Source organism: Oryzias latipes, chromosome 23 (assembly GCF_002234675.1).
Source record: "Oryzias latipes chromosome 23, ASM223467v1".
NCBI lineage: Eukaryota > Metazoa > Chordata > Actinopteri > Beloniformes > Adrianichthyidae > Oryzias > Oryzias latipes.
The window spans coordinates 3,681,525-3,705,834 of NC_019881.2; the positions used below are offsets into that span (position 1 = coordinate 3,681,525).

At 41.2% G+C, this 24,310-nt stretch overlaps 1 protein-coding gene across 5 annotated transcripts in view; it reads right to left on the reverse strand.

Moving 5' to 3' along the window:
- LOC101174314 (receptor-type tyrosine-protein phosphatase zeta) overlaps positions 1-24,310 on the reverse strand; it is a 113,926-nt gene that overhangs the window by 80,962 nt on the left and 8,654 nt on the right. For all 5 annotated transcript variants that reach the window (XM_023952148.1, XM_023952147.1, XM_023952146.1 and 2 more), the window contains exon 2: positions 7,797-7,865. In XM_023952148.1, the coding sequence (XP_023807916.1) occupies positions 7,797-7,865 (69 nt within the window). The remainder of the gene's footprint in view (positions 1-7,796; positions 7,866-24,310) is intronic.

The following is a 24,310-nucleotide window of genomic DNA, read 5'->3' on the forward strand; positions in this document are numbered from 1 at the left end:
ACTTAGAATTTAGGACAATTTAATTCAAATTCATTACAATTTAACTGAACCCTTTATTGGGTTTGTTGCGTCGACACCCTTTACAAATATTTAGAATAATTTGCATTTTTTTATGTCACATGATCCAAAGTATGGAGCCCGTGTCCTGACATTAAAAACTAAAATATATCTCGTCCCAAAAGATTAATATCTTGTTCCCGCAAATTCATTTCTTGTACCAACAAGATAATATTCCGTTCCCTCGAAATAATTAATTCGTGCAAACGAAATAATTATTCACGTCATAAGTCATTCATAAACACTATATTGCTCTCTGTCCGGCCGCAAAAGCTGCTTTCAGCGGTAACTTCCGAGTCTCTGTGACTCACATTTGTTCAACAAAGGAAAAAGAAAAACAAGAATGATCAATTTATTATTGTCTCAATGAATATAAGAAAAATATCATAAGATTTATGATACCTAGGCTTGCTGCTTTGCCATACGATTCACCGCACACATAACTCCTAGCTCCGCCACGTAGCTCATTTGCTTGTCATGCCGGCATTCGGGCAGCTGGCTGGCCGGTAGACAGACAGCCAGCTGATATTGTAGTTTAGGGTCAGATAGGAATAATAATATTCAGGACTTGTCTTTTATTAACATACTCTTTAGTAGTCACCTTACATTCGAAGGCTAGCAGGCTACATGCTAACTAGCCGATCATTTATCAGCAAGGCCAGGTATCATAAATCTTATGATATTTTTTCTTATAGTCAAATAGTTTTGGGAGGTGTAAGAATGCTGAGTTACATCCCAAGAACACCATGCCCCCTATGAAGCATGGTGGTGGAAAGATCATGGTTGTGGCTGCTTTTCTGCAAAAGTAACAGGACTGTATTGAGGAAAGGATGAATAGGACCGTGGAAAACAGTCCCTTCATTTTGCTACATTCCTGGAAGACCCAAAGTGCTTTGCAGTCACAGTCCCATTAACCCATTCACACACTGATGTGCGTGAATTTGTGCCCAACACTGGCGCCAACCTAAAACCACCAGAGGCAAAGTGAGGTTCAGTGTCTTGCCAGAGGACCAAACCTGTAATCTTCCGATCAGAAGTCGACCGCCCATTCCTCTTCGTCCTAAATCTTTCCATACGTGGGTTGGCCAAGATTTAGAAAAACCAAAAACCTCTATCCATCAGTCAGAGCACTGAGAATGAGACATGGCTGGATCTTTCAGCATCACTGTGATCCAAAACACATCACCATGGCAACCAAGAAGTGGCTATCTAAAAAGCATTTCAAGGTTCTGGGGTGTTGTAGTTAGTCTCTGGACCTCAGTCTAAAAGAGAATATGTGAAGGGAGTTGAAAGTCCCAGCAACACCCCCAAAATATCACAGCTCTAGAGGAGATCTGCATGGAACAATGGACCATAATAGTGGCTCGAGTACAAACCTGATGAAGATCTACAGGAATCCTTTGACCTCTGTCATTAACAAACAGGGTTACATCACAAAGTATTGAGGTGAACTTTTGTTATTCTTTAAAAAATCAAACTATGTGATTTAAAGCAACATACAACCGACCTCCACAACTGCTGTTGAGCACCTGCTTTCCATAAAAATCTAGGTAAACGGCCATGAGTCTGCGTTTTGGGCTTCTACGTTCAGAACTCTTGCATCCATGCGTCAGTCACTATGCAATTTTGGCTCTCCGTAAGAACTGGGTGTTTGTTGAATGTCCGCTTGAGAACCAAAGAGCTGAACTTTGACCAATCAGGGAGTCAAATTTGGTAGCGATGTCTGAGTAGCGTAGTTTTCAAAACATGGACGTGGCAACTGTTTGAAAAGTGATCCTGAAGGAGAAATTGCTAAATGCAGTTTGTGGCCAGCCAAAATTCTATGACACCAAGTCTTTCATATCTCACAATAGAGCTGTGAAGGAAAATGCTTTAAGCAAGATTCACCAGATTTCAAAAGCCTCTTCCAACTGTAGTTGGCGGACATGTGCTGGTAAACAGTAGAAAACGAATAAGGAACCTTTCCCTGTCGCTTTCTGGTTGTCTTGTGTGAACACCATATGCTAAAAGCGCATTCATGAAACCGTGTGTACTGTGTAGGGCGTTCTTTGACCTGCAACCCATGCCCAATGTAGCAGAACAGTTGAAATTTTTCAATGATGAACAATACAAACAAACCTCTGGAGAATCAGACAGGTATAGAAATGCTTTTGTGCTCCACTGTACATGTGTGCATAAACAGTTCATTTTTATTTCACATTTTGAACTTCTTGTGGAAACTCCAAGTCAGCTTTATCTGGAGGGAGTGATCTAAAAAGAAGCTATTGTGATTTTGATTTAACCTCATTTGAAAGTTTCTCCAAGTTTCCTGACGCTCCGCCTCTCAGTCCAAACCCCGTCTTTCACCCCCCCTTCTGACCTAACTGCAGCGCTGTGCGCGACGCCTCACAATGAAGTGCGTTCCTTTCACATGATAATGCTTTTACTCACGGCTCAGAGCACAGGACAAGGCAAGAAGCGGGACGGCGGACAAAAACAAGACTGTGCACAAGCGCACACGCAGACACACAAGTGCAGTGACTACACTCGCGCGGAATCTTAAGGACCGGTCAGAGTCAGCCTCAGCTGTGAAAATGAACTTCTAAACCCAGAAGGGGGGAACGAAGAACCGGGTTTCCACTTTCCTTCTACAGCAGGAAGGCTGCTTTCGCTTTCTGGTTCCATCTTTTAATCCAACAAACCGGGAGTTTGAGACAAAAAAGGAGATGAATCTGACAGAAGCAACTACTTCTGTTGTATTTTAATACATTTTGAATAACGACTCAGAAGGACAGTCAAAAACTACACTATCGTTATCAAATAATCCAGCAATTTTAATTCAGATTAGTCCCATATTTTTTGACAATTGCGGCTGTACACTTTATTTAACTGTCAAGATTTTAATTTTATTTTCTACATTCATCTGAGCCACTGCCCTATTGAATGCTTACATTCATTCAATGTGTTTCTCTTGCTAATAAAAACTTCTGCAGGTTTTCAGTCTCTTCTGGTGTACCCCTGTCTGTGTCAGCGATGTCAATATAATCAGCAAAACGTAGAGCAGTTATGACCAGCTTTTTTGTTTTAAGCCTTGGTCACATGTACCCGTACTGGTGCTGTGGACGTTTGGGTTGAGGGTCATTGAGAGCAGCAGCCACATGCTAAAAGGTAAGTGGAGGTGTGTCTTGGATTTCAGTTGTGGCTCCTACATATAACACTGTCGTGCATCGTATATCACGAACTTATGACGTAGGCTGATGCTGCTGTACAATGCCCGTATGCCAAACTCTAGTTGTGAGAAAGGTTTGCGAACTGTTCCCTTAATGACCATGTGCAAATACGGTGTACAGATACACCTGTGATTGTTTATTTCCTCATTTCTAACTGTCAGGGAGTGGTCACGTATCACTTGACCAACACTAACGGGCTCTTTGCTCAATGTGCAGGGTTTAAAAAAATGAAAAATCACATCTGCGTCGCACGTATGTCTTACTCTTACATGTTGTATACGTTTTCTATATGACCTGTTGCCTGAAACACACCGGTGGAAAAAACCTACATTAACATTTTTGCCCTGCGGGTTCACCGAGTGGTCTATGACTTTGAAACTTCCTGTGGGTCACCTGCGTGCCCCCGTACAGGTTCAAGCGTTTTTCGTCCCCTGACAGCCCATATCCACCTATAAGGACAGCGGAGACTTAAGCCTTATCTTCTGCCTCACTCGTCTGGCGCCAATGCTAACAGAATAAAAATGGCTGAGCTATGTCGTGGCAATAAAAGTAGCCAAACCCTAAAAAAAGTGACTAACTGGTCAGAAAAACTGATAAAAACCTTGTAAGAGAGAAATGTGTTAGTTGGTGTGCAAAAGTCCTCTTAATTACCATGACTTAATTCATCTGTCAGTGGTTATAAATGAAATAATAATAGATCCAGGCTGTTGACCTTGTCGGTCAATCTCCTCCATACCAGAATGCGTTCAACGATCAGATCTTTGTTTTCATTCTATAATCCTGGACTTACTTTTTAATGAAGTTTGAACTTTGAAAGTTTAATCAAGAGAGAAAAGTGTGAAAATGTTCATGAGTGTCTGAGAAAAGTGTATAAAGTGAGTATTGAGGAGGTTTATAACCGTAAAACATCTGTGCTCCTATTTGGTGGACTTCATCTATCGCGGGTTATTTTTAAAACCTAACTCCCGCGTTAAAAGAGGGAACACTGGGCATTTAAATCAAATTTATGACACTTTTCAGAGCAAATCTTTTGTTTATAATTTAATCATAGTTAAAAAAGGAGTGGAAGGGGTGTTACTAACAACCCCCTACTGATAAGTCTAATAGCTTTCCTCCTGATACCACTGACCATTCGAGCTCTAATCTCCTGTTCTGGGCCCACTGCTGTCTGTCTGCGTCCACTCTTTGTTTCTGTCTGATCGTAGCTTAACTCTGCAGGAGCTCCTTGCTGAGTTTGCTATAGGACATATTGCCATATGGCTAAAGATAAATCAGGCTTTTCCTGCAGGAAGAGCACTTGAAATTCGTCTGATATCCAGCCTGACCTTTACCAGTCTGTGCGACTCCCAAGAGAATACTTCAGGCTGGAGCTTTCTGCCTTCTGAACCTCATTTTTTGTATTCAGGTGTACCTCCTTTGAACTGTGTTTCATGTATTGGTATTATAAACTTTATGCTTACAAACTGTAACTTCTATCAGGGTTCAAGAAAGTGCCAGTAAAAAGCTCCACAGAAAGGGTGTTTCAAGCAAAGTTCACGGCACCCTCGGCAACCAGCAATCAAGTGACCACTTTCAATTAAAAAGTTTAAGTAAACGCACGATTTTGCACATTTTCAGGCCTCCGCGTTCCAAACTCTTGTGTTTCCGCATAGCAGTGCACATTTTAGGACTGTTTTCGGTTGAATGCGCGTTGAGAGGTAAACCACGTCGAACTTTGACCAGTCAGGGACTCGGATTTGTTAGAGTTGTTTGAGTAGCGTCCTTTTCAAAACACGGAAGTACCAACCGATGTCAACCCTACAGCCCCCCACTGCAGCATGTCAGCGTTTCAACCACGAAAACAAACAACATCCAAACTTTTACAAAGATGGATGAGCATATTGTGCAGATTAAAGGAAAGCGTTTAGCCACTCACTGCTAGCTACGTGGAGAAAGTGGGTGAGTCTGTAAGCCTAGGGGGCGGAGCTGGAAGTGCAGACTCTTCCTGGAAGGGGCTGTTCCTCACTTTGTGACGTCACCATGTGACTTGGGAGGGGGCTGATGCTCAGAGAGTTTTTACCGGACTGATCAGAAATGCTTTAATGAATAAAATGCCACATTGGGGTTGTTTTCGTAAGGAATTCACATAATAATAAACTTAAAAGCTCAAAAAAATTATTTTTCCAGGATATAGTTCCTGTATTAATTGCGGAATGTGACACCAAGTCTATCATGTATCGGAAAAGAGCTATGAAAGAGCAAGAGTCACCAGATTTGCACCGTTTCGACATTTCACACCAAGACTCCTCTAACTGTACGCACTAGTATGCAGCAGAAAAAGAAGATATCCCTCCCTGCGTGTCCCATGTGAACACCATGGGCCAAAAATGTGGTCAAGAATCAGCGTTTAGCGTCTTGAACGTGCGTCACATACGCATTGTGTTTGTAGCTTCACAGTGACTGTCACATTTATTACCTTTGAGCCAGAAACTCATGGATCTTTGTAGTCATTCAAGGGGAAAGTATAAATGTCCAGAGCTACTGAAGCCATTCTTTAAATCATTATTGTTCAAACTGTCTCATCGCGGTGGATCAGTCAAATTTGAGAGCAGTGAGCCACAGATGTCTAACAGTCAACATGAGCAGAATTTCACTTCGGGGATGAATCTGACAGGAGGTGTTAAAATGAGAGGAAAAGAAAAGGGCATCACTGTTTGTCTTTGCAATGAGATGTGAAGATCATCCTTTGCTCACGGCTACATCTGTCTGACTGCAGATCAGAAATCAGGATTTGTGAGGAGGTCGTGATGGCATAAGTACGGTGGCCCTGAAGTGCAAATGACAGTGCAAAAAATGCTAAAGATCACAATGAAAATTATAAAAGCAAAACAAATTACATACAATTTAGAAATCACAACAAATTCCAGGAACCAAAATTTTCTTAAAAAAAATAATAAAAACAATAAAAATAAAATGTTAAAAAACACACTAAGAAACTGGAAATGGTAGTTATTATGGGGCATCACTGATTTGATTAGGGCTGAAACGATTCCTCGAGTTACTCGAGTTACTCGATTACAAAAATTTCTCGAGGCAAAAACTCTGCCTCGAAGCCTCGTTAAATTCCTGACGCGCACTATTCGCGCGGCGCAGGGATTTGAATGTGTCACACGGACCGTTTATTCACACGGACCTTTTGAATTTAGTTGGCGCGATGGCGGAGAATAGATCTATAAATAAACGGCAGAAATTGTCTAAAGTGTGGGATCATTACACACTTAATAAAGAAGAGAACAAGGTGCAGTGTCTCTACTGCAAAATAGAGCTGGCATACCAGCAGCGAGCGAGGGGCGGCGCCACCCGCTCCGCGCCCCCTCCGCGTTTTATCCGATTACTCGATTAATCGATCGATTAAGTGCTAGATTAATCGATTACAAAAAGAATCGATAGCTGCAGCCCTAGATTTGATGATGATTTGTTCACCTTTTCAACAGGAAGTTATGACATGATGATATCTTTCAGAACTTTAGAACTTTCTGGCCACAGCCACTGCAAAAGTCTGGTGATTATCAATCAACTCTTCGGCTCTGTTAGAATTCCTGCCCTAATTACTAAAAACTATATAGTGCAGGACTGTGCGACCACGCTCACTACTTTTCTTTTTAAACGGCAGATATGAAGTCATCGTTTCACAAAGTTAAACTCTAATCAATATGAGCATTTTGCGACGATTATGTATGAGTCCACTGAGTTCTGAAGATAAAAACGTTGATGGTTTTTAGAAAAAATACATTTGAATAAAAAAAAATTTGGCCAAACTTGTTCCAACGCAATGCATTGTGGTCTATATTCGCCAATCTAGTGAGGATCGATGCACATTGGTTTTTCGCAGAGACATCTGGGAAATGTCTCGGGCACTGGATTTTGGAATTGTAAATTCGGACAGTAATACATTATGGCAATCGCTCTATGTGCTCTATGTGCTCCATAGAGCACATAGAGCAATATATAGTGCTCTACATAGTTGTGCACTACATCTGTAGAGCACTACTATGTAGAGCACTACATAGAGCACTATATAGTGCTCTATGTAGTGAATGGTGAAGGAATTTGGACAAAACCTTTGGCAGAGTTCAGGCTCATTTTATCCGCTTTGTCTCTACTTTTACTAAAATGTCATCATCAAATCAGTCGTATCCACTGCTGCCGACTTCTTCTGGTTTTTTGTTTTACTTTTCTACATTTCATTTGGATTTCTGAAATCTACTTTTATTTTCTAAAATGTTCTTGTTTTGCATTTTGGTTTCTGAAATTTGTTTTAAATTTGTCCTGGGATCTTTAATTTGTTTTTGCGTTGAGTGATTTGTTGATGGCCACCGTACACAAAGTAGTATTAATACCTGTAAACCAATAGAATTAGTAAATGCAACTATTTCTGCTGGAAATTGTGCATTTTCTTGAAAAAAATAAATATATAAAATAAAATGTTGGAGTGTTAAGACCTTAGTCCATTACTGTTTGCCTTAGATGAGAGGTGAAGGGGGCACAGACCTGTGTAGGACCAGTCCAGATCATCAGGGAGTTTCCTCACATCCTGGAGAAGCTGATCTGCTGCCACCACTGTCAAAAAAAAAAAACACAAAACAACAAAATTAAAATATTGTATTTATGAAAATTTACACCCTTGTCTTGAACATTTTACTCAATTATTCAACTAATAAGGATTTTCTTTTCATAAAGTCCACAAATTTCAGCCTACATCTCAGCAGTCTTACCTCAGGAAATGAATGTTTTTTGTGGGGGTTTCTTTGTGTGTCTTCATCATAAATACAAAAAGCCTTTGTATCGTGACAACCCTGTGGCTCATACTGTGTTCTCACTGAGGGTCAAAGCAGCCAAAGGCAGGACACCCACATCTGCTGTAGCAGCACTCCACACAGAGAGAGGGGAAGCCAGAGCAGATGGAACAACATCAAAACCCAGCAGAAATAAACAAAAAATAATGCATCTCCTCGGCTTTGAAAGTTGCCTTCTGAGAAGATGAAAGCTGTGTTCAGAGGCAGGCTGGGGTCCTGGACATCAGCGCTGCGCATCCACATCCCAAACAGTAATTTAGCTCTGGCGGCTCAGCTCTGCACAGCGTAATCCGACTGTTTACTGTGTGAAGCAGCGGGATTTGAACCGATGGCAACCTGCTTCATGTGTGCCATATGGCCTTGTGCATTTACTTTCATTGAGCTGTGTTGTCGAAGACTCAATTTCAGTCTGAAATCTTTGGATCTTTCATATTTTCTTTGAACAAAAACAGGAACTAAAAGGCGGATGAATAATATATGCATCGGAATTCAGGATAGAGTACATGAATTTTCAAAGTTTTTTAAATTAGACAAATAAACTAGCTAAAAATAGTAACCAGTCAGTGCTGGATTGTGTGATATTGTGGAGGAACTGGACATCTTAGGACAATGGATCTTTATGATTAAATATAACAACATGTGGAATCCATAGTGTGGAGGAACTGGACAGAACATTTTAGGACAATCCATGTTAGGGCAGGGTTTCTAAAAGGCTGTGAAGAAATCTGGAACAGATTTTTATATAAAAATTAAAATATTAACTCATCCAATCCAAGAGTCTTTTTTAATTTTTAAAAGGATTTGAAGAATGGCTTAAAATTAGTATTTTTTTAGGCAGAAAATGGCATTCAGATTGCTCTTTGTGTAAGAATTCCTCATTTTAAAAAACAAAAGTTCCAACTTTGCTCAATTTATAGCACTAAATATTTGAATTTATATGTTTTAAAGACAAACACGTGTCGTTTTAAATGGGAATGAGGAAAATAACTTTAATTTAATTTAATTTTAAATAGAATTGCCCACCCAAACCGATACCGATTAGGTTTCTATGGTCATTTCTTTTAGAGTATGTCGTTGAAGACATTTCAGACATTTATGGATAACTTGCTAAAAGGCTAAGTGCTCTTTATTCTGTCAAAAAAAGGGAACTGAGAAATGATTGCTTTTTGTGGGGGGAGGTGCTGCCGTTGATGGACGCGCACGGGGCGCTTTAGGTTGAAAGCAGTGACGGGCGACTGCGTCTGATTAAACACGTGTCCATGCTAGCTGTCAACCATCACATGTGTTGGAGGTGTGAGGTAATGACTTGAATCGCCAGAAGAAAAGAGCCACTGGTGCTTCACGCTCAGCAGAACGCCACACGCGGCGATGGGCCGTCGCTGCCACAGGCGCGCCGTGCATGGAGCTCACAGCTGAATCACTGAGTTATTCCACCTGTCTGCATTCGGTCTGCTTTGTCCTAATTTCCTGGGTTTCAAATGCTACTATCCAGAAGGAATCAGGCTCCAAAGAAGGAACGCTACGCAGGATGAAGGTTTTCAACAAAATGTGTTTTATCACACAAGTTTCTGGTTTGCTGTTCCGGATTCTACCTACTTTTCTAGTAGATAAGGAATAAATAAGTGTGAGAGAAAAAAATGTATCATTTTTTTAAGCTCCTAAAATAATTAACTGATCAGCAGATTCTTACTTTATCAGGAGTTGGAGTTCTACTGGGAAAACCGAAAGTGGCTCGATCAGGGGTGGGCAAACTAGAGCCCATGTTTGGTCCACCCGCTGAACAATATCAGAGACGCATCTTTTTGTTTTGTTTTTCAATCTGGCAATGCACTTGAGACCCACATATAAGTGAAATCTTATTCCACCCTTCCGCAGTCTCTGCCCCTATCAGAACCCCTCTAAAAGTCTCTGTCAAATAGAACAGAAGACAGAGTCCCCTTTCTGTGTCGCAGTTCATCTTTCGTGGTTTCGCTCGTTTTTTTAGAGCGATTTTGCTGCTTTTTTGTTTTTCTTTTTCCAAACAGCCAGCCTGTGTCCTGATTGGCTGTAGACCTTGTCAAACAATCTCCATCGAGCCACGTCTACTGTATAGAAACGCACAGCTCTTCAGAGCTACAGAAATCTTCTGATCTTTGTTTTCATTCTATGATCCTGGACTTTTTGTGAAAATGTTCGTGTCTGTCTGAAAAAGGTGTAGAAAGTGGGCATTGACGGGTTTTACTGTCATAAAACATCTGTAATCGCACCCCCTGGATTTCCTCGATCATGGTTAACTAACGCAATAAACAAGGGAACACTATTGATTAAGAGGTAATGCAGATATCAGTCCAGCTGCAGCAGAAGACAAAATAATTGGACTTTTATCCATAAAAATTGATAATAATAATATATATTTTTAAATAATTAGTCATTAGTTTTCCAAACACGTCTTTTTGTTTGAGTTTGTTAACTTTTTTGCTTTGGGCTACTAACTTTGCTAGCGTGATGCGGCAAGACAGGCGGATGTGATGAAAATAATCTGGTAGTTTTCCAAAATAAAACGTCCTTCTGAATCAGTAAATAAAAAAGTGGAAAGAACCAAAGTTAGACTATGCTTTTTTTCCCCTCTCTGCAGCCCGGTACCAAGCGGTCCGGGGGTTGGGGACCCTTGATTGAATGGGTAGCCCGTTGAAAAATGACAAGTTGGTGACGTGGTGGGGCCCCCGGAAAGAAGTCCACATATGACGAGCTGCACCATTTAAAATTTAGTTGGCCATCGTATCCGTTTTGCGTCAATTCGGCTCTGGGTCCGAATCCGGACCACGGTCAGCTAGTTAGTGACCCCCAGTTTAAAGTTTAGGGCTTTTTTTAGCACATCTATATAACTGTCACCTCGTAATAAGCAGTTCGTTTTTTTTGTCCACAAAAATAACTCTTTTGCTAAGTCAAACTAACCCTAGATGACAGCTGCCATCACTGTGCCCTGATGAATGCACATTAGCCGAGTCACATAAAGCGCAGCACCTGTTCACCTCGTCTCAAATGCACACAAAGCCAGACGACAACCCTTATAGCATCCAGCTGTTGGGAATCAGCAGCTTAAGTCTGTACACTCGATCTGCCTCACATTCACAACGTCCATTTTCTTTTTGCCCCTTAATCAACTTATGTCTGATGTGCTGCCGGTTGAAGCAGAATCGCTAACAGGGCTGAGACTTTTCTGAAAAACAACAACGATGTGACACTTTAGTTTTATTTAAGCAGAGCGGAAGAGGAATATAGGATACATTTATTCAGATCATGACACTTCTTTTTGGTTATTGAGCCGTGATTTTCTAAAGTCATACATTTATTGGCAGCTTAGTGATTCCCTTCAGCTCTTCTAGAGTCTAGAAAGAAAACAAGCACAAGTTATGACAAATGCAACGTTATCTTTGGCTAAAAAACTACAACCCTTACAAAAAAATACTTTCCACTACTGAAAATAAAATTACTATTATGATAAAAGTATAAAATATTGTTCTCTAAAAGTGACTTAAAACATCCATCCATTTAGTTTTAGTTTTAGCTAAAGTAGCATTCTTGCTAACATTATAGTTTCATGACATATTCTTAACTTCCTCAACAAATGGACATTTATTTAAAAAAGGTATAGTATTCTAAATGTTTTTTACCTTCATCTAATATAATATAACTGGATGAATTGCGTGTGACATCACCCAATAAAAATGACTTGCTTCCGGTTCCAACCTATTGAAATCAATTCAGTTGCCATTTTTCCGCGATATATCTGTCGCCATGTTGGAACCAGTCGTCCTCAGTAAGCCCTGATGTGTCCGTCTACATTTCTATGGCAACCCCCCTCTCCAATCTGGAAGAAGTTAGAAGGCCACACCACGTCGGCCCGGGAGAATCTGTCACTTAAACAATTCGAACGTTCGACGTGAGGCCATCTACCGATATGGAGGCATCTGATTGGTCAGTTTTTAAGTTGAATGACTTAACCTACAGTAAGAATATCATAAAAATAAATTAGGATTTGCAAGAACCTGTTATTAAAGGCGATAAGAGCAGAAATGGTTATTCTGAATATCATAGTAACAGCTGTCTATTTCTCAATTGAAGTTTATGGGATTCTGGCTTCTTGGGACCAGCGGGTACTTCCTGTTTGGAGCGTGAGGGGGGAGGGGTCACTCAGTCCAGTTCTCGTGTTACAATCAATGATCAATCAGGGGTAGCTTTTTTTTTTTTTTTACTTTAGGTTATTTGAAGTTGTTGAATGTGTTTTGACACATTTGGCTTACAGTACTTAAACATGAAATCTCTGATCACTGCTGCATTTACAAAAAAATTACTACTGAAGCACTGTTCCAAATGTAATGAAAAGAAGGACTAAACAACTTAACTGCAAGATAATATCTAGAAAGATGAAAAAAGTGATCAAGCCCCCTTTGCGTCTCCATGTCTGTATCTGAGATACTCCACTTTTGCCCAGTTAATGAAACCTGAGGGGGAGATCCAGCAGCTGACACCGTGAGTTTACAAGAACCGTCTCTAAATGTTCCTTTGTGCTACACAAACCAGGCACTGTTTCAGAGACTCTGTGACATTAAACCTGTAATATAAAACCTTTGACTGTAATCAGCGTTTGTATTTATGTGACTTGTCTACATTAAAAAGGCACGTGAGATGGGCAGGAGTTTATCTGAGGCTGTGTAAAGGAGCAACCATCAAAATTCAGGGATTTAAATTGGAAGTGGTGATAAAATTTGAGCAGTTGGGCCACACTCACATGAACTAAACCCCTTCATATCCAGCCAGATTGAGTTTCCCAAATTCCTTTACATCCATTTGGCTCTATAAAAGGCCAATAAAAAAAGTTACTTAAGACTCTGCTTGGCTTTAACCACATCCATGTGAAAAGGGATCGCTGGGTTCTGCTCTGTCTCCACGGGACAAAACGTTCAGTGTGTTTGAGTCGAGTTTCATGTCTATCACTCTATCAGGGAGCAGAACTGGTCTGGGTCCGGGTCTCCTTCAGTTTCAGTCCAGTACAGCAGATGCCTGTACGTCACAAGAAAAGTTATTTTTTTATTTTTTTTATTCATCCACTTTCAGCTATTTACATTACTAGACCAGCATTAAAAGATCTGGCATCTAATCTATTGAAATGTATGAGACTTTAACTATAAATTTGATTTTAAAAAATAATTTTTCAGTTTGAGTATGAAAGTAGTTTTACATCAAAACTAAACATTCCTTTGGTTACTCTTTCCTGCTAGCTTACAGCCCCTCACACCCCAAACCAAACATAAGCGGTGCAACAAAAATGGCGAGCAATATCGGAGCTATCCATCCATCCGTACAGTTTACAGTCAGATTCCAGCTCAGATGGGGAAAACAAAGACGCAAGTGGATGCATCAGAATGGAGCGGAGCAGGGAGAATTAGGCCCACCCACTGCAGTTTCTACATCACAAACATCTCAACTGAGAGTTTTTTCCAGCGGAATTTTTTCATCTGCTCCTGATTTATCTCAATTTGAAGAAAGAAATTGCAATTTTAAGCTTGAATTCTTTTAAAGATGTCATCTATCATAAGAAAAAAGCTACAAGAACATTTCTGTTAGAAATGCACAGACGGTCAGGGAAATGACGGTATGGACCAGCACAGAGGAAGGCAGAGACAAGACTTAAATACAAGCAGGGAGGTATTCCAAAAAGCAGGTTATGCTAGTTACCACGGTAAGTTTGAAGATCAGGAAGCAGATAACCTCAGCTTTCTGCACCAAACAAAGAGGTATGTTTCAGGATATGCTTAGTTCCCATAGCAACTCAGCTCTGAACATAACCTGGTCTAGAGCAGGTTTAGTTGAAGGTTAGTTTGTTTCAGAGAGGTGAAGGAGCACGGCGTGTTTCCATGGTGACTTTGGGAATCAGCGGTCCATTGAGAATGCCTTTTTGAATTCGCCGTGCACGCGCATTAACCCAGAGTTACCAAGTCGAGCGTAATTATGCTAAATCATAACCGGTGTTTCGGAACCCACATACCCAGAGTAAGAAAGTTCAGGGAGACTTCAGCGAGAGTTCAGGGTTAAAATCAGGGTAGGGCCTTCTGTAATACCCCCCAGGACTGACAAGACACAGATGAAAACAGTGAGGAGGGAAGTAAAACTCAAAGACAAGTAGGAAACCTTCAAAATAAAACAGGAAACAGAAGTCAAACCTGACAGAAACAAAATAGAAGCCAAAAACAAAAGCAAAGAAACCCAAACCACGACCTGTCTTTCATATTCGTGTACAAATAACCTGCCTCCCATCTGTCTTAAAAGCTCCTGTTGTCCATCTTTCGTTTGGCCGTTTTTGTGGAGGGTGAAACGAATTTGTTCGATGTGACAAGAGCCTCGCTGTCAATGACTGTCAACAGATAAAAGGAGCGCTTGACGGTTTTGACTGCGTGCCAACATGTTAGCAAAGCATTGTGGGATTTGTAGTATTAGCGGTACAATATATACCGAGGGCCAACTCTAATGCACATTTGATATGATCTCACGGCCAATTACAATTGGCCACATTTGGCCTAAGTTTGACACATGTGCTGTAAACCATAAGCTCCCTAATGCCAGGGATCTCTTAGGAGCAGCATGTATCCCTATCAAAAATTACATTCACCTGAAAACAGTCAATTACTGACTATGAATGCAAACATAAACTTCACAATCTATTAGGAACAAGTATACGTTTCAAAAATAGTGTTTCTGAAAACAGTCAGAAGAATGTTGCTAGATCTTTTAATATCGGACTGATACAAATAAACTCAAATTATGCAAATATTGGCTGATACAGATACTGGCACCGATTTATCGCCCATCCCCACTCTGCATCCTTCATGAAATTGCTTAGTTTAAGCAGGAACCTACAAATATTAATGAGCATGTTTCTTTCCCATTTTGGCCTTAAACTGGAAAACCTCAGATGAGACAGGAGTGCCAGAGACTCTGCAGGGGACTGACCTCAAATGTTTGCTTGAGGGTAAAAATCAGACCGGACAGGCTTGTTGACACAAGGCTTTGAAGAAACCCTGCAGAGAAACACATGAGCCCGATCCCACCCAGGTATCCCCACAGGTACGCCTGAGAGTAAAGAGACGAAGCAATAATTATCCATGACTAGTTATGTCATCCAAGTTTGAGGTCACACACACACAAGGCTGGAACACTGAGACCACCAGTTGGGTGATGCTTGTGTCTGTTTGATGTGAGCAATGCTTCAACCCAGTTTCCTTTCCCCCCGATTGCCGGCTCACGAGAGCAGCGAGTTTTGGTCGATTTGCTGAGTGTGTATGATTGCACATTACCCCAAAATGTGGGGGAGCTGTTTGTGTTTGTGCTGCTCGCTAATCTGCCTGCCTAGTTAAAGCATTGAGATGTACCATTTCCATCTGCTTGGCACAAATGGTAAAAATACTGGGGGGGGGGGGTGTCAGAAGGGGAGATTAGTAATCCGGCAGTGGTTCAGTGGAGCAGGGTTGCAAACTAATACATAAGCTTGAGATTTAAAAAAATAAAGAAATAAATGGATCTTTTTGAAGATTTCCTGGGATTTGAATGAAAAGATCAGCCTTAAATCACTAGAGCTTTAAGTCTCCTGATGTTTTAATCTAAACCTTCTCTCACGGGACAATGTAAAGTGACAATGTGAAAACTCCTATATCAATTTGTATCTTTACTGTATGGAAGTGTATTGCATTCAAAAAAAAAAAGGGTGTTAGGCCTGGATGGTGGCGGACTGGTTTGTGCTCTCACCTTCCAGCAAGAAGGCCCCAGTTCAAATCCCAGTTGGGTTAGATGGGTTATGATTTCTGGGTGGAGTTTGCATATTTTCCCACAAATGTGTAGGTTTTCTCCAGCCACTCTGGCGTTCTACAACAGTCTAAAAACATCCTTCACAGGTTCATAGGTCGCCTGGCTACCTGTGCAGTGTGTACTCCACCTTTGAACAACAGTAGCCAGGTGAACCCAAAAGAGATATAGGAGGTTAATAAAATGGATGGTTGGAAAAACGGGTTGTGTTTTTCGTTCTAATTTTCTGGTTGTGAAATTAAAAGTTTAAAAGCCACAATGTGTCCGTGTCATAGACATGATTTGTGTCTGTTTAGTTTTTGTGCTCGAGAACAAACATTACAGGGGAAAAGGATGGGAAAGTATTAAATATTGACCAGTATGAACAACTTATTTGTGTTTGTGAGTCAATCCACAACCACAACCTGACATTACTGGTGCCACAAAAATGTCGAGGTACATTGGAGCGATCCAGTTTAGATCCAGATTCCAGCTCGGGTTAAGAAAACAAAGACGTTCATGGATGTATTTGTCTGACAGTGGATGATCAGAATGGAGCGGAGCAGTGAGCTTATGGGCTGCTGTCTAGCAGCTGCATCACTGCTACAAGCCTTTTCAAACAGCATTTTCTTCAGAATCTCCTGACTAAGAACAATTTGAATACACAAATATTCACGGACTACTTATGTAAATATTAATTTAAAACATCTGTCGATATATTTATGTTTGACCTTACTGCTCATCTGGCTCCACCTAATCCTCACTCAAACCACCTTCATCTATGAACCTCCTCTTTGGTCTTCCTCTAGACCTCTTTCCTTATAGCTTCATCATCCTTTTACCAACACCATGATATTCTATTCATGATCGGTTCCTCTGATGGATTCTGTCCTGATCCATCCTGGTTTGGTTTGTTATATTCTAAAAAAACATTTTTCTGGGCTCATTTACACGGTTGAATTCTAATCAGAATCGGAATCAGAATCACTTTATTGCCAAGTACAGCGCATGTACAGAGAAATTGACTCCAGTGACTTGTGGTCTCGTGCAAACTGGCAAGGTATAGAAAGTGTGAGGGGTAAGACAACAAAAGGATAAATAGTAAAAAGAAGGTAGATATAAGGTAGCTATATGAATAAATAAACATAACCAAATAAAGAAATAAAATGAATTAAAAAAGTCAAAAATGAAGCAGCAGTAGGTCCAGTTTGGCAATATCTGTGGTTGTTCAGTGGCCTTGAGTGGTCCGGAGTCAGAAGTTCATCAGAGTGACAGCTCGGGGGAAGTAGCTGACTTTGTGGCGAGGGGTTTTGGTGAGCATTGTCTAAAAGCGCCGCCCTGACGGGAGGAGGCTGAAAAGGCAGTGACCAGGATGCGAGGGGTCTTTTATGATCCTGCCAGCCCGCTTCTTGGCTCTGGATCGGTACAGGTCCTGAATGGGGGGAAGGCTGGAACCAATAATCCTCTCAGCAGATCTAATGATTCTCTGTAGTCTGTTCCTGTCGTGTTTGGTAGCTGAACCAAACCAGACCGTGATGGATGTGGTCAGGACAGACTGGATTATTGCCGTGTAGAAGATGGTCAGCAGCTCTTGAGGCAGGTTGAACTTCTTGAGTTGTCGCAGGAATAATAATAATGGATTGGATTTATCTGCGCTTTTCAAGACACCCAAAGCGCTTACATTGTGTCCATTATTCATTCACTCCTCATTCATACTTGGTGATGGTAAGCTACGGTTGTAGCCACAGCTGCCCTGGGGCAGACTGACAGAGGCGTGGCTGCCATTTCGCGCCTACGGCCCCTCTGACCATCACCGGGATCATTCATACACATTCACACACCAGTGGAGCCACACTGGAGGCAAGGAGGGTGAAGTGTCTTGCCCAAGGACACAACGACATTTTGGCTGGTGGGAGCGGGGATCGAACCGCCAACCCTTCGATCATTGGACGACCCGCTCAACCACCTGAGCCACTGTCGCCCCTATCCAATCGGTAGTAGCGACGGGCGGTGTGTACAAAGGGCAGGGACTTAATCAACGCGAGCTTATGACCCGCGCTTACTGGAAGTACAACCTCTGCTGATGGTGGACCCCAGGAACCTGTGTGAGTCTGTTGAGGGGACGAGTGCCGACCATTGATCCGATTAAGATATTTTGCACATGTAATCACGGCTTATGGTGTCGACTCGCAGCATGGCGGGGGAGTGGCATCACGATGGTGTCTCTCCATCGTGATGTCAGTCACCCATCACGATGGACGATGGATTCTATTGCAAACACCACTTTCCCACACTTACTATAATTCTGGAATGTTGACCTTAAGGACTCCACCTCTGCTACCTATAACCTCCCTGTTCCACTAGAGTTCCTCTCATTTACATACACTCTGTCTTACTGCAGCTGATCTTGATTTATCTCCTTTCCAGAGCAAACCTCCACCTCTCTAGATGTTCCTCCACCTGCTTCCTGCTTTCAATACAGAACACAATGTCATCTGCAAACATTATGATCCACAGAGATTCCTGTCTAACTTTATCTGTCTGTCTGTCCATCACCACAGTGCAGTCCCACCTCCACCTGGAAATCTTCTGTCACACAAGCGGCACATCACACCACTGTCTTCTAGTCCTCATCCATGTCCTCCAACGTTCGTCTCTGTCACTCCAGACTTCCTAATCAAAACCACAGCTCCTCTATCTGGATCCTGTCATAGACTTTCTCTAAAAAGACAAAACGCAGTTCCTTCTGACCTCATCTGTTCTTCACTAGAAAATGCATTAAACTAAACTGTCTTATCTGACCTCAGTCCAGCTTTATCTTCTCTTTCCCATAACGTCATTGTGTGACTCAACCTTTTTATTCCTCTGTAGTTTCTACAACACTCCCTTCTTAAAAATGGAGACAGAACACTTCTCTATTCCTCAGGGATCCTCTTATTGTCCAAGATTGTGTTATTCAGTACAGTCCGATCTTCTATTACCACTTCTCCTTAACACTTCCATACCTAAACAGGTGATGTCCACTCTTCATCCTAACTGATCTCTGCTTCCTCCTGCTCCACAAAAGCCTCCTCTTCTCCTCCGTGTTCTCTAGCATGTTTCACATTCATCAGCTCTTCAAAGTTTTTCCTCCAATCTTTCCTCTACACTTGCGGAACTTGTCAACACATTTCCATATTTGACTTTAAACATCCTAACCTGCTGAACAGCCTTCCATCTCTGTTTTTCTGCCTCACCTGTACAGATCCACCTCTCCCTCCTTTGCGTTCCACTTGTGCTTCATCTCCCTCTACTTCTGTGTTCTGTCTTTTTAATGTTCAACTTCCTCTTAACACACTCCTGAATTTTTTCGTTCAACCAGAGAGTGTCCTGTTCCAAATGAAACTCCAAGTATCTTCCTCTCTGTCTCCATGATGCCTTTAGCTGTAGCCATCCAGTCATCTGGAAGAACCTCCGGATCTCACAAAGCCTGTTTCAACACCATCTGCAAGCTTCTCAGTATTCTTCCTTCTTCTACTTCCACCACTTGCTCCTCCGTTCTGCCCTTGTCTTCTTCATCTGCCTCACCACTAAAGTCCTCCTCATACCATCCTTCTCTGCTGTCTCACTACACTCTCTTCAGCTATGAATGTGCAGTCTATGATCTCTTTCAGATTGCAGCAGGAGATGAGGAGAAGAAGTTGATCATATCAGAAGATCTGATCACACTGTGTCCTTCCACTTCGTTGACTATACATGAGCGTGACGTCACCCGTGGAAAATGGCTTCAACCAAAGGAAGTCAACTGAGTCGGAATTTTTTCTCGATACGGAAGCCGCCATGTTGGAGCCAGACTGCATCAGTAAGCAGTGATTGGTCCATGTCAGTCTGAGTCATCGTTTCTATGACAACCACTCTTGGCAGTCAGGAGTGAGGTGCTGGAAGTCGACCAAATATTTCTATTGAGGCATCTGATTGGTAAGCTTATAACTTCAATAACTTGCAGGGCAGAAAAAATGTGATGGAAAAATTGGGATTGGCAAAAAACATGTTAAAAAAAAGTATCAGAGTAAGATCAATACGAGTGATATAGAAGTCTAGGATTGTGGCTTCTTGCAGTCAGCTGGTACTGACACCAGGGGGGAGGGGTCACTCAGTCCAGTTCATGTATGCAGTCAACGCTCTACTCTTATACGTCTCCATTTGCTCTTCTCCTTTCTAGAAAAATGTCTTTACCACTGACATTTCCATTCTTTTAGCAAAGTCGGGCAAGAACCCAACATTAGGGCAACGTGTGCAGGTGACAAGGTGCCCTGCACGTACACAAACTTGTGTTTGCTATCTCTACACTACGTTATATTGAATAAACTTACATTTAAAGTGTACATAGAAATTCTCATCTAAGTATTAAACTCAGTTGAAGTAAATCTTCAAACCTTATTAAAATAGCACATTTTTGGATGTAAACATGCAATTTTAAGCTCTTTTTTTTTAATTGCCAAATTCCTAAAACTGCAACACAGAACCTGATTTATTTTTAACCAGTGGCATTTTTGAGCAGCTCCTGTTCTTAAATTAAAGAAAATCCAGAATCTGCAAATATCTATTCTAATGTTTTGTTTTTTTTCAAGGGACATTTCTCACCAGGTCATAGTGACTTTAGCATCAAAAAGTATCACAAATGAGACAAAATGTTAGTCACTAAGGTCATTTTTGCTTTTCTCTGTGCTCAATAAAGGTACAAAAGTCACAAAATCTGCATTTCAACAAATGCAGAGAAGGCAGCATCATTCATTGAGGAATCTTCTCAAACGTGCTTTCTATCAGCATTCAGACTGAATCAGTGGAGTTTCCATGACAACAGCTCACAGCGTCAAGACAATGGGAGAGCCCCTGACAGCGTGTTGAACACCCCGACTTCCTGACAGCTTCCTCCTTCGACTATTTCCATCGCCATAGTTACGAAACTATCCCATCTCCCCTCCATTTTTCAACGAAAGGGTCACACCCTCAATTTCTGAGTTGTGTGGCAGACGCCAAACCCACACAGAAGCACACAAACGGCCTGAAACGACGACACAAAAACACACGACTTCACTTGCAGATCTGCGGAGGTGATGGGCAGACGGGGGTTGGGGTTAATCAACTTTCAAATGACTGATTGGTCACACCCGTCGCCCCTTAATGAAGTTTCTCTCCGGGAAGAGAAAGTTTCTGTGAAAGCCGAGGTTGACTTCTGCTCTCCGTTCTATCGGCCAATAAACTGTTTTCATCCAAATCAATGCTTTCAGTTCCCACCAAAGTCAACCCAGCTGCAAAAACGAGACCTTCACTGCAGCATACAAGTTTTTAAAAAGGACATTTTCCAAATATATTTAAGGAAAAACATTTTTTGTTGAAATTTCTCTCCGTGCTTCTGATCTAAAGTCCCTCATAAAAAAAGAAGGGGGACTGTCCACGTCAGCTGTAAATTGCCAAGTAAAACCCTCGGAGTATTTTGCTCTAAGTAGGGTTTTCTGAATTGTTTATGAGTTGGAGGTGCACCAGAAAGGAATTTCAATCAGCAGAAAGACTAAGTGTGCAGGAGAGTGGTCCCCACAACGCAGAAATCAACTGAAACACGATTTTCTGCCTCTCTTCAGACGAGAACAATCACATTTCTGAACATCAGAGCAGCGAGAGCTGAATGATTTGATCAGCAGATCAACACTGGCCTTTGATTCTGATTTTCCAAGGGGGACGTCTAATTGGCTGTTTCCTATGTGAAAATTAGCTTTTTTCAGAAAACATTCAAACGTTTTTTTGCAGCACTTATATGAGGCAGAAAGCATCTCTACATGCTCACCATAATTCTATCATATGCAAAAAAAGATAAGTTGAATTACATTTTCTGGATAAAACGGGCAAAATACAGTTCAGACGCCACGACTGAGAACCTTCATCAACATTGTAAACAAGCCAAGAACAGAAATAGAACCTACCTAACTAAACTAGATTACTTATCATCTAACAAACTGAACTTGACTAAATTAAATAAAAGAATCAAACCAAGAGAAATCCACTAAAAACAAATCTTCACAAAAGCCCCTTTGTTTGAGGGAAAAACTGAAGTTTAGAGCTCTAGAACATTCACATTCAAAGTTAGACTAAAAACATTCTTCTTTGGACAGGCTTATTGTCAGACTTGTTCAGAGAATATTTACCTTAATGTTAATTTGTTTAAATTAAACTTAACAATAAAGTTGTTGGTAGGCTGCTAGAAGTTTGAAGCTGGGGTAACTATGGTGCACTGGGGTTCTGTCCTCTATTCTCATCTACTTCTACCCTCCTTCTCTTCTCTATTCTTGATCATTATTCATCATTTAGTTCCCTCTGTTTGGTGCAGTGCAATTCATGTACTCTCCCTTGGAGGGGGGTGGGAGTGCTTCCAGATTCCAGTTGGCTCATCCGTGCTCCTGTACCTGACCGTGTACCTCGTCTCTGACTCGCCTCTACTACTGCTTCTACACCTGGCTGTGGATACTGTCTCCGGTTCGTCTCGCGCCCCCAGCCGTCCCCCAACTTCATCTGGATGAAGATCATTTGCTGGATTTTAAATTTGTAGTTGTAGAGTTAGATGTTAATTCTTCTCTACGAGTTCTGGTACATCGCCTGTCCGTCTGGGGGAGGATCCTTCCTTCATGTGGAAGGAGCGTCTAAGGGCAGGGATGGCCAGTTTAGTTTAGTCTGTTTAGTTAAAGTTTAGTACTATCCTATTGAATTCTATGCATTCATGATCCTTTTTGATTGTATGTTTACCTTACAAGACTTACGAAGCCCACTGGGACGACTGTTGTTGTGAATTTGGGCTATATAAATAAAACTGAATTGAATTGAACAATGGGAGCCGCAACATACCACTGTGGTCTCATCACTAACCATGACCGGTTTCTAAGCCTGCTTTTTCCCGGTTTGGGGTCGCGGGTTTGCCAGAAGTGCAGATAAGCAAAGGTGGTGTTCACCCAGGTCAGTTCAACAGTCCATCAAAGAACCACACAGAGAAAGAGAACCACACATCTAATACCTTAGCCACTGCTGTCCTTACGGGTGGAATTACAACCCAAAAACTAACAGGTCAACCCTCATCCAGGTGTATGAAGAGACAACCTTCAGAGCCACCAATGAACCTGTGACGCATGTTTGAGGACTTTAGGAGAGCATGCAAACTCCACACAGAAAGAAGCCAGCCGGGATTTGAACCATGACCTTCCATACATCTCACTGTATAAACTCTAGAAATATTTTGAGGTGCATGAATTTAAAAAACAAAAACGTTTTTGAAAAGAAGGAAAGGTTTAAATCAATACAACGAGAACAACCAAATACACATGCTGAACAGACAAAGCTGTTCACATTTTCATGTCCATCAGCTGGTCACTCCGTTTCTTCGTCGGTCGTCTCCTTTCTCTCCTCCAGCCTCTTTAAAAAAAGCGGCACTTCTTTTTTTTTTTGGCGTCCGCAGACACAGACGGCCATTGTCGGCAGCTGTAACTTCAGACCGACTTTCTGGACGGAGGAGACCGCGGAGAGAGCTTTGGCATTTGTTGACCGTACATTTGTGGATTGGTTTCGGTGACTTAGTTTCACTCTTCCGCTCTTTTTCACCTTTTGTTCTCGGGTACCCTGCCATCCTCCTTTTATACCACTAATCTTCTGCCGGCCGCACTTTGCTGCTTCTAATGCTCAGTGTGTTTCCTTTCCTTTGTTACTCCTCGTCTCTTAATAAATAAATACCAAAGCAGAGTACATATTCATTGTTTTGTATAAACTTCTCTTTTCATGTTAAAATTAGTTTATTAATGATGCTTCAACTTGATGGATGGTGATGGACTGTCTCACACATTATTTACTTTTCACTGCTAGTTTAGCTAAAAGACAAAATAATTTGATTTTTGAAATTTTTATTCAGTTTTGAATCATAAAGCAAAATCTAAACAGAAAGAGGAAGAGTTTTTATATATCTGCAAACTTTTCTAGATTCTAATGTTTTACCAGTTTAAAAGTATTTTAATTGTTTGAAAAAAAAGAAAAAAGATGGATAATCTCTATCTGAAATAAAAGCCCATCATAAAATTCTAAAACTTAACCAAATAAAATACAGTTTTTTTAGGGTTTTTAGATGCAAAATTAGTTTTATTTTGGTAAATATAAAAGCTCCTGTCCCTTAAATATAAATAAAATTGAACTTTTATTCTATTTTTAACGGTAACTAGAGTTCACATTAATGTCAAAATCTTCAGTCGGGTGTCCAGATCGCTGCTGGACTGAACCGATGAAGGATCGTCCCAAAGATAAAAGTTTGGTCCATTTTTGTCGCATGTGGAAAAAGGCATTTTGGAACCAGAGATCCATGCTTTGATCTTTTCCTGACTG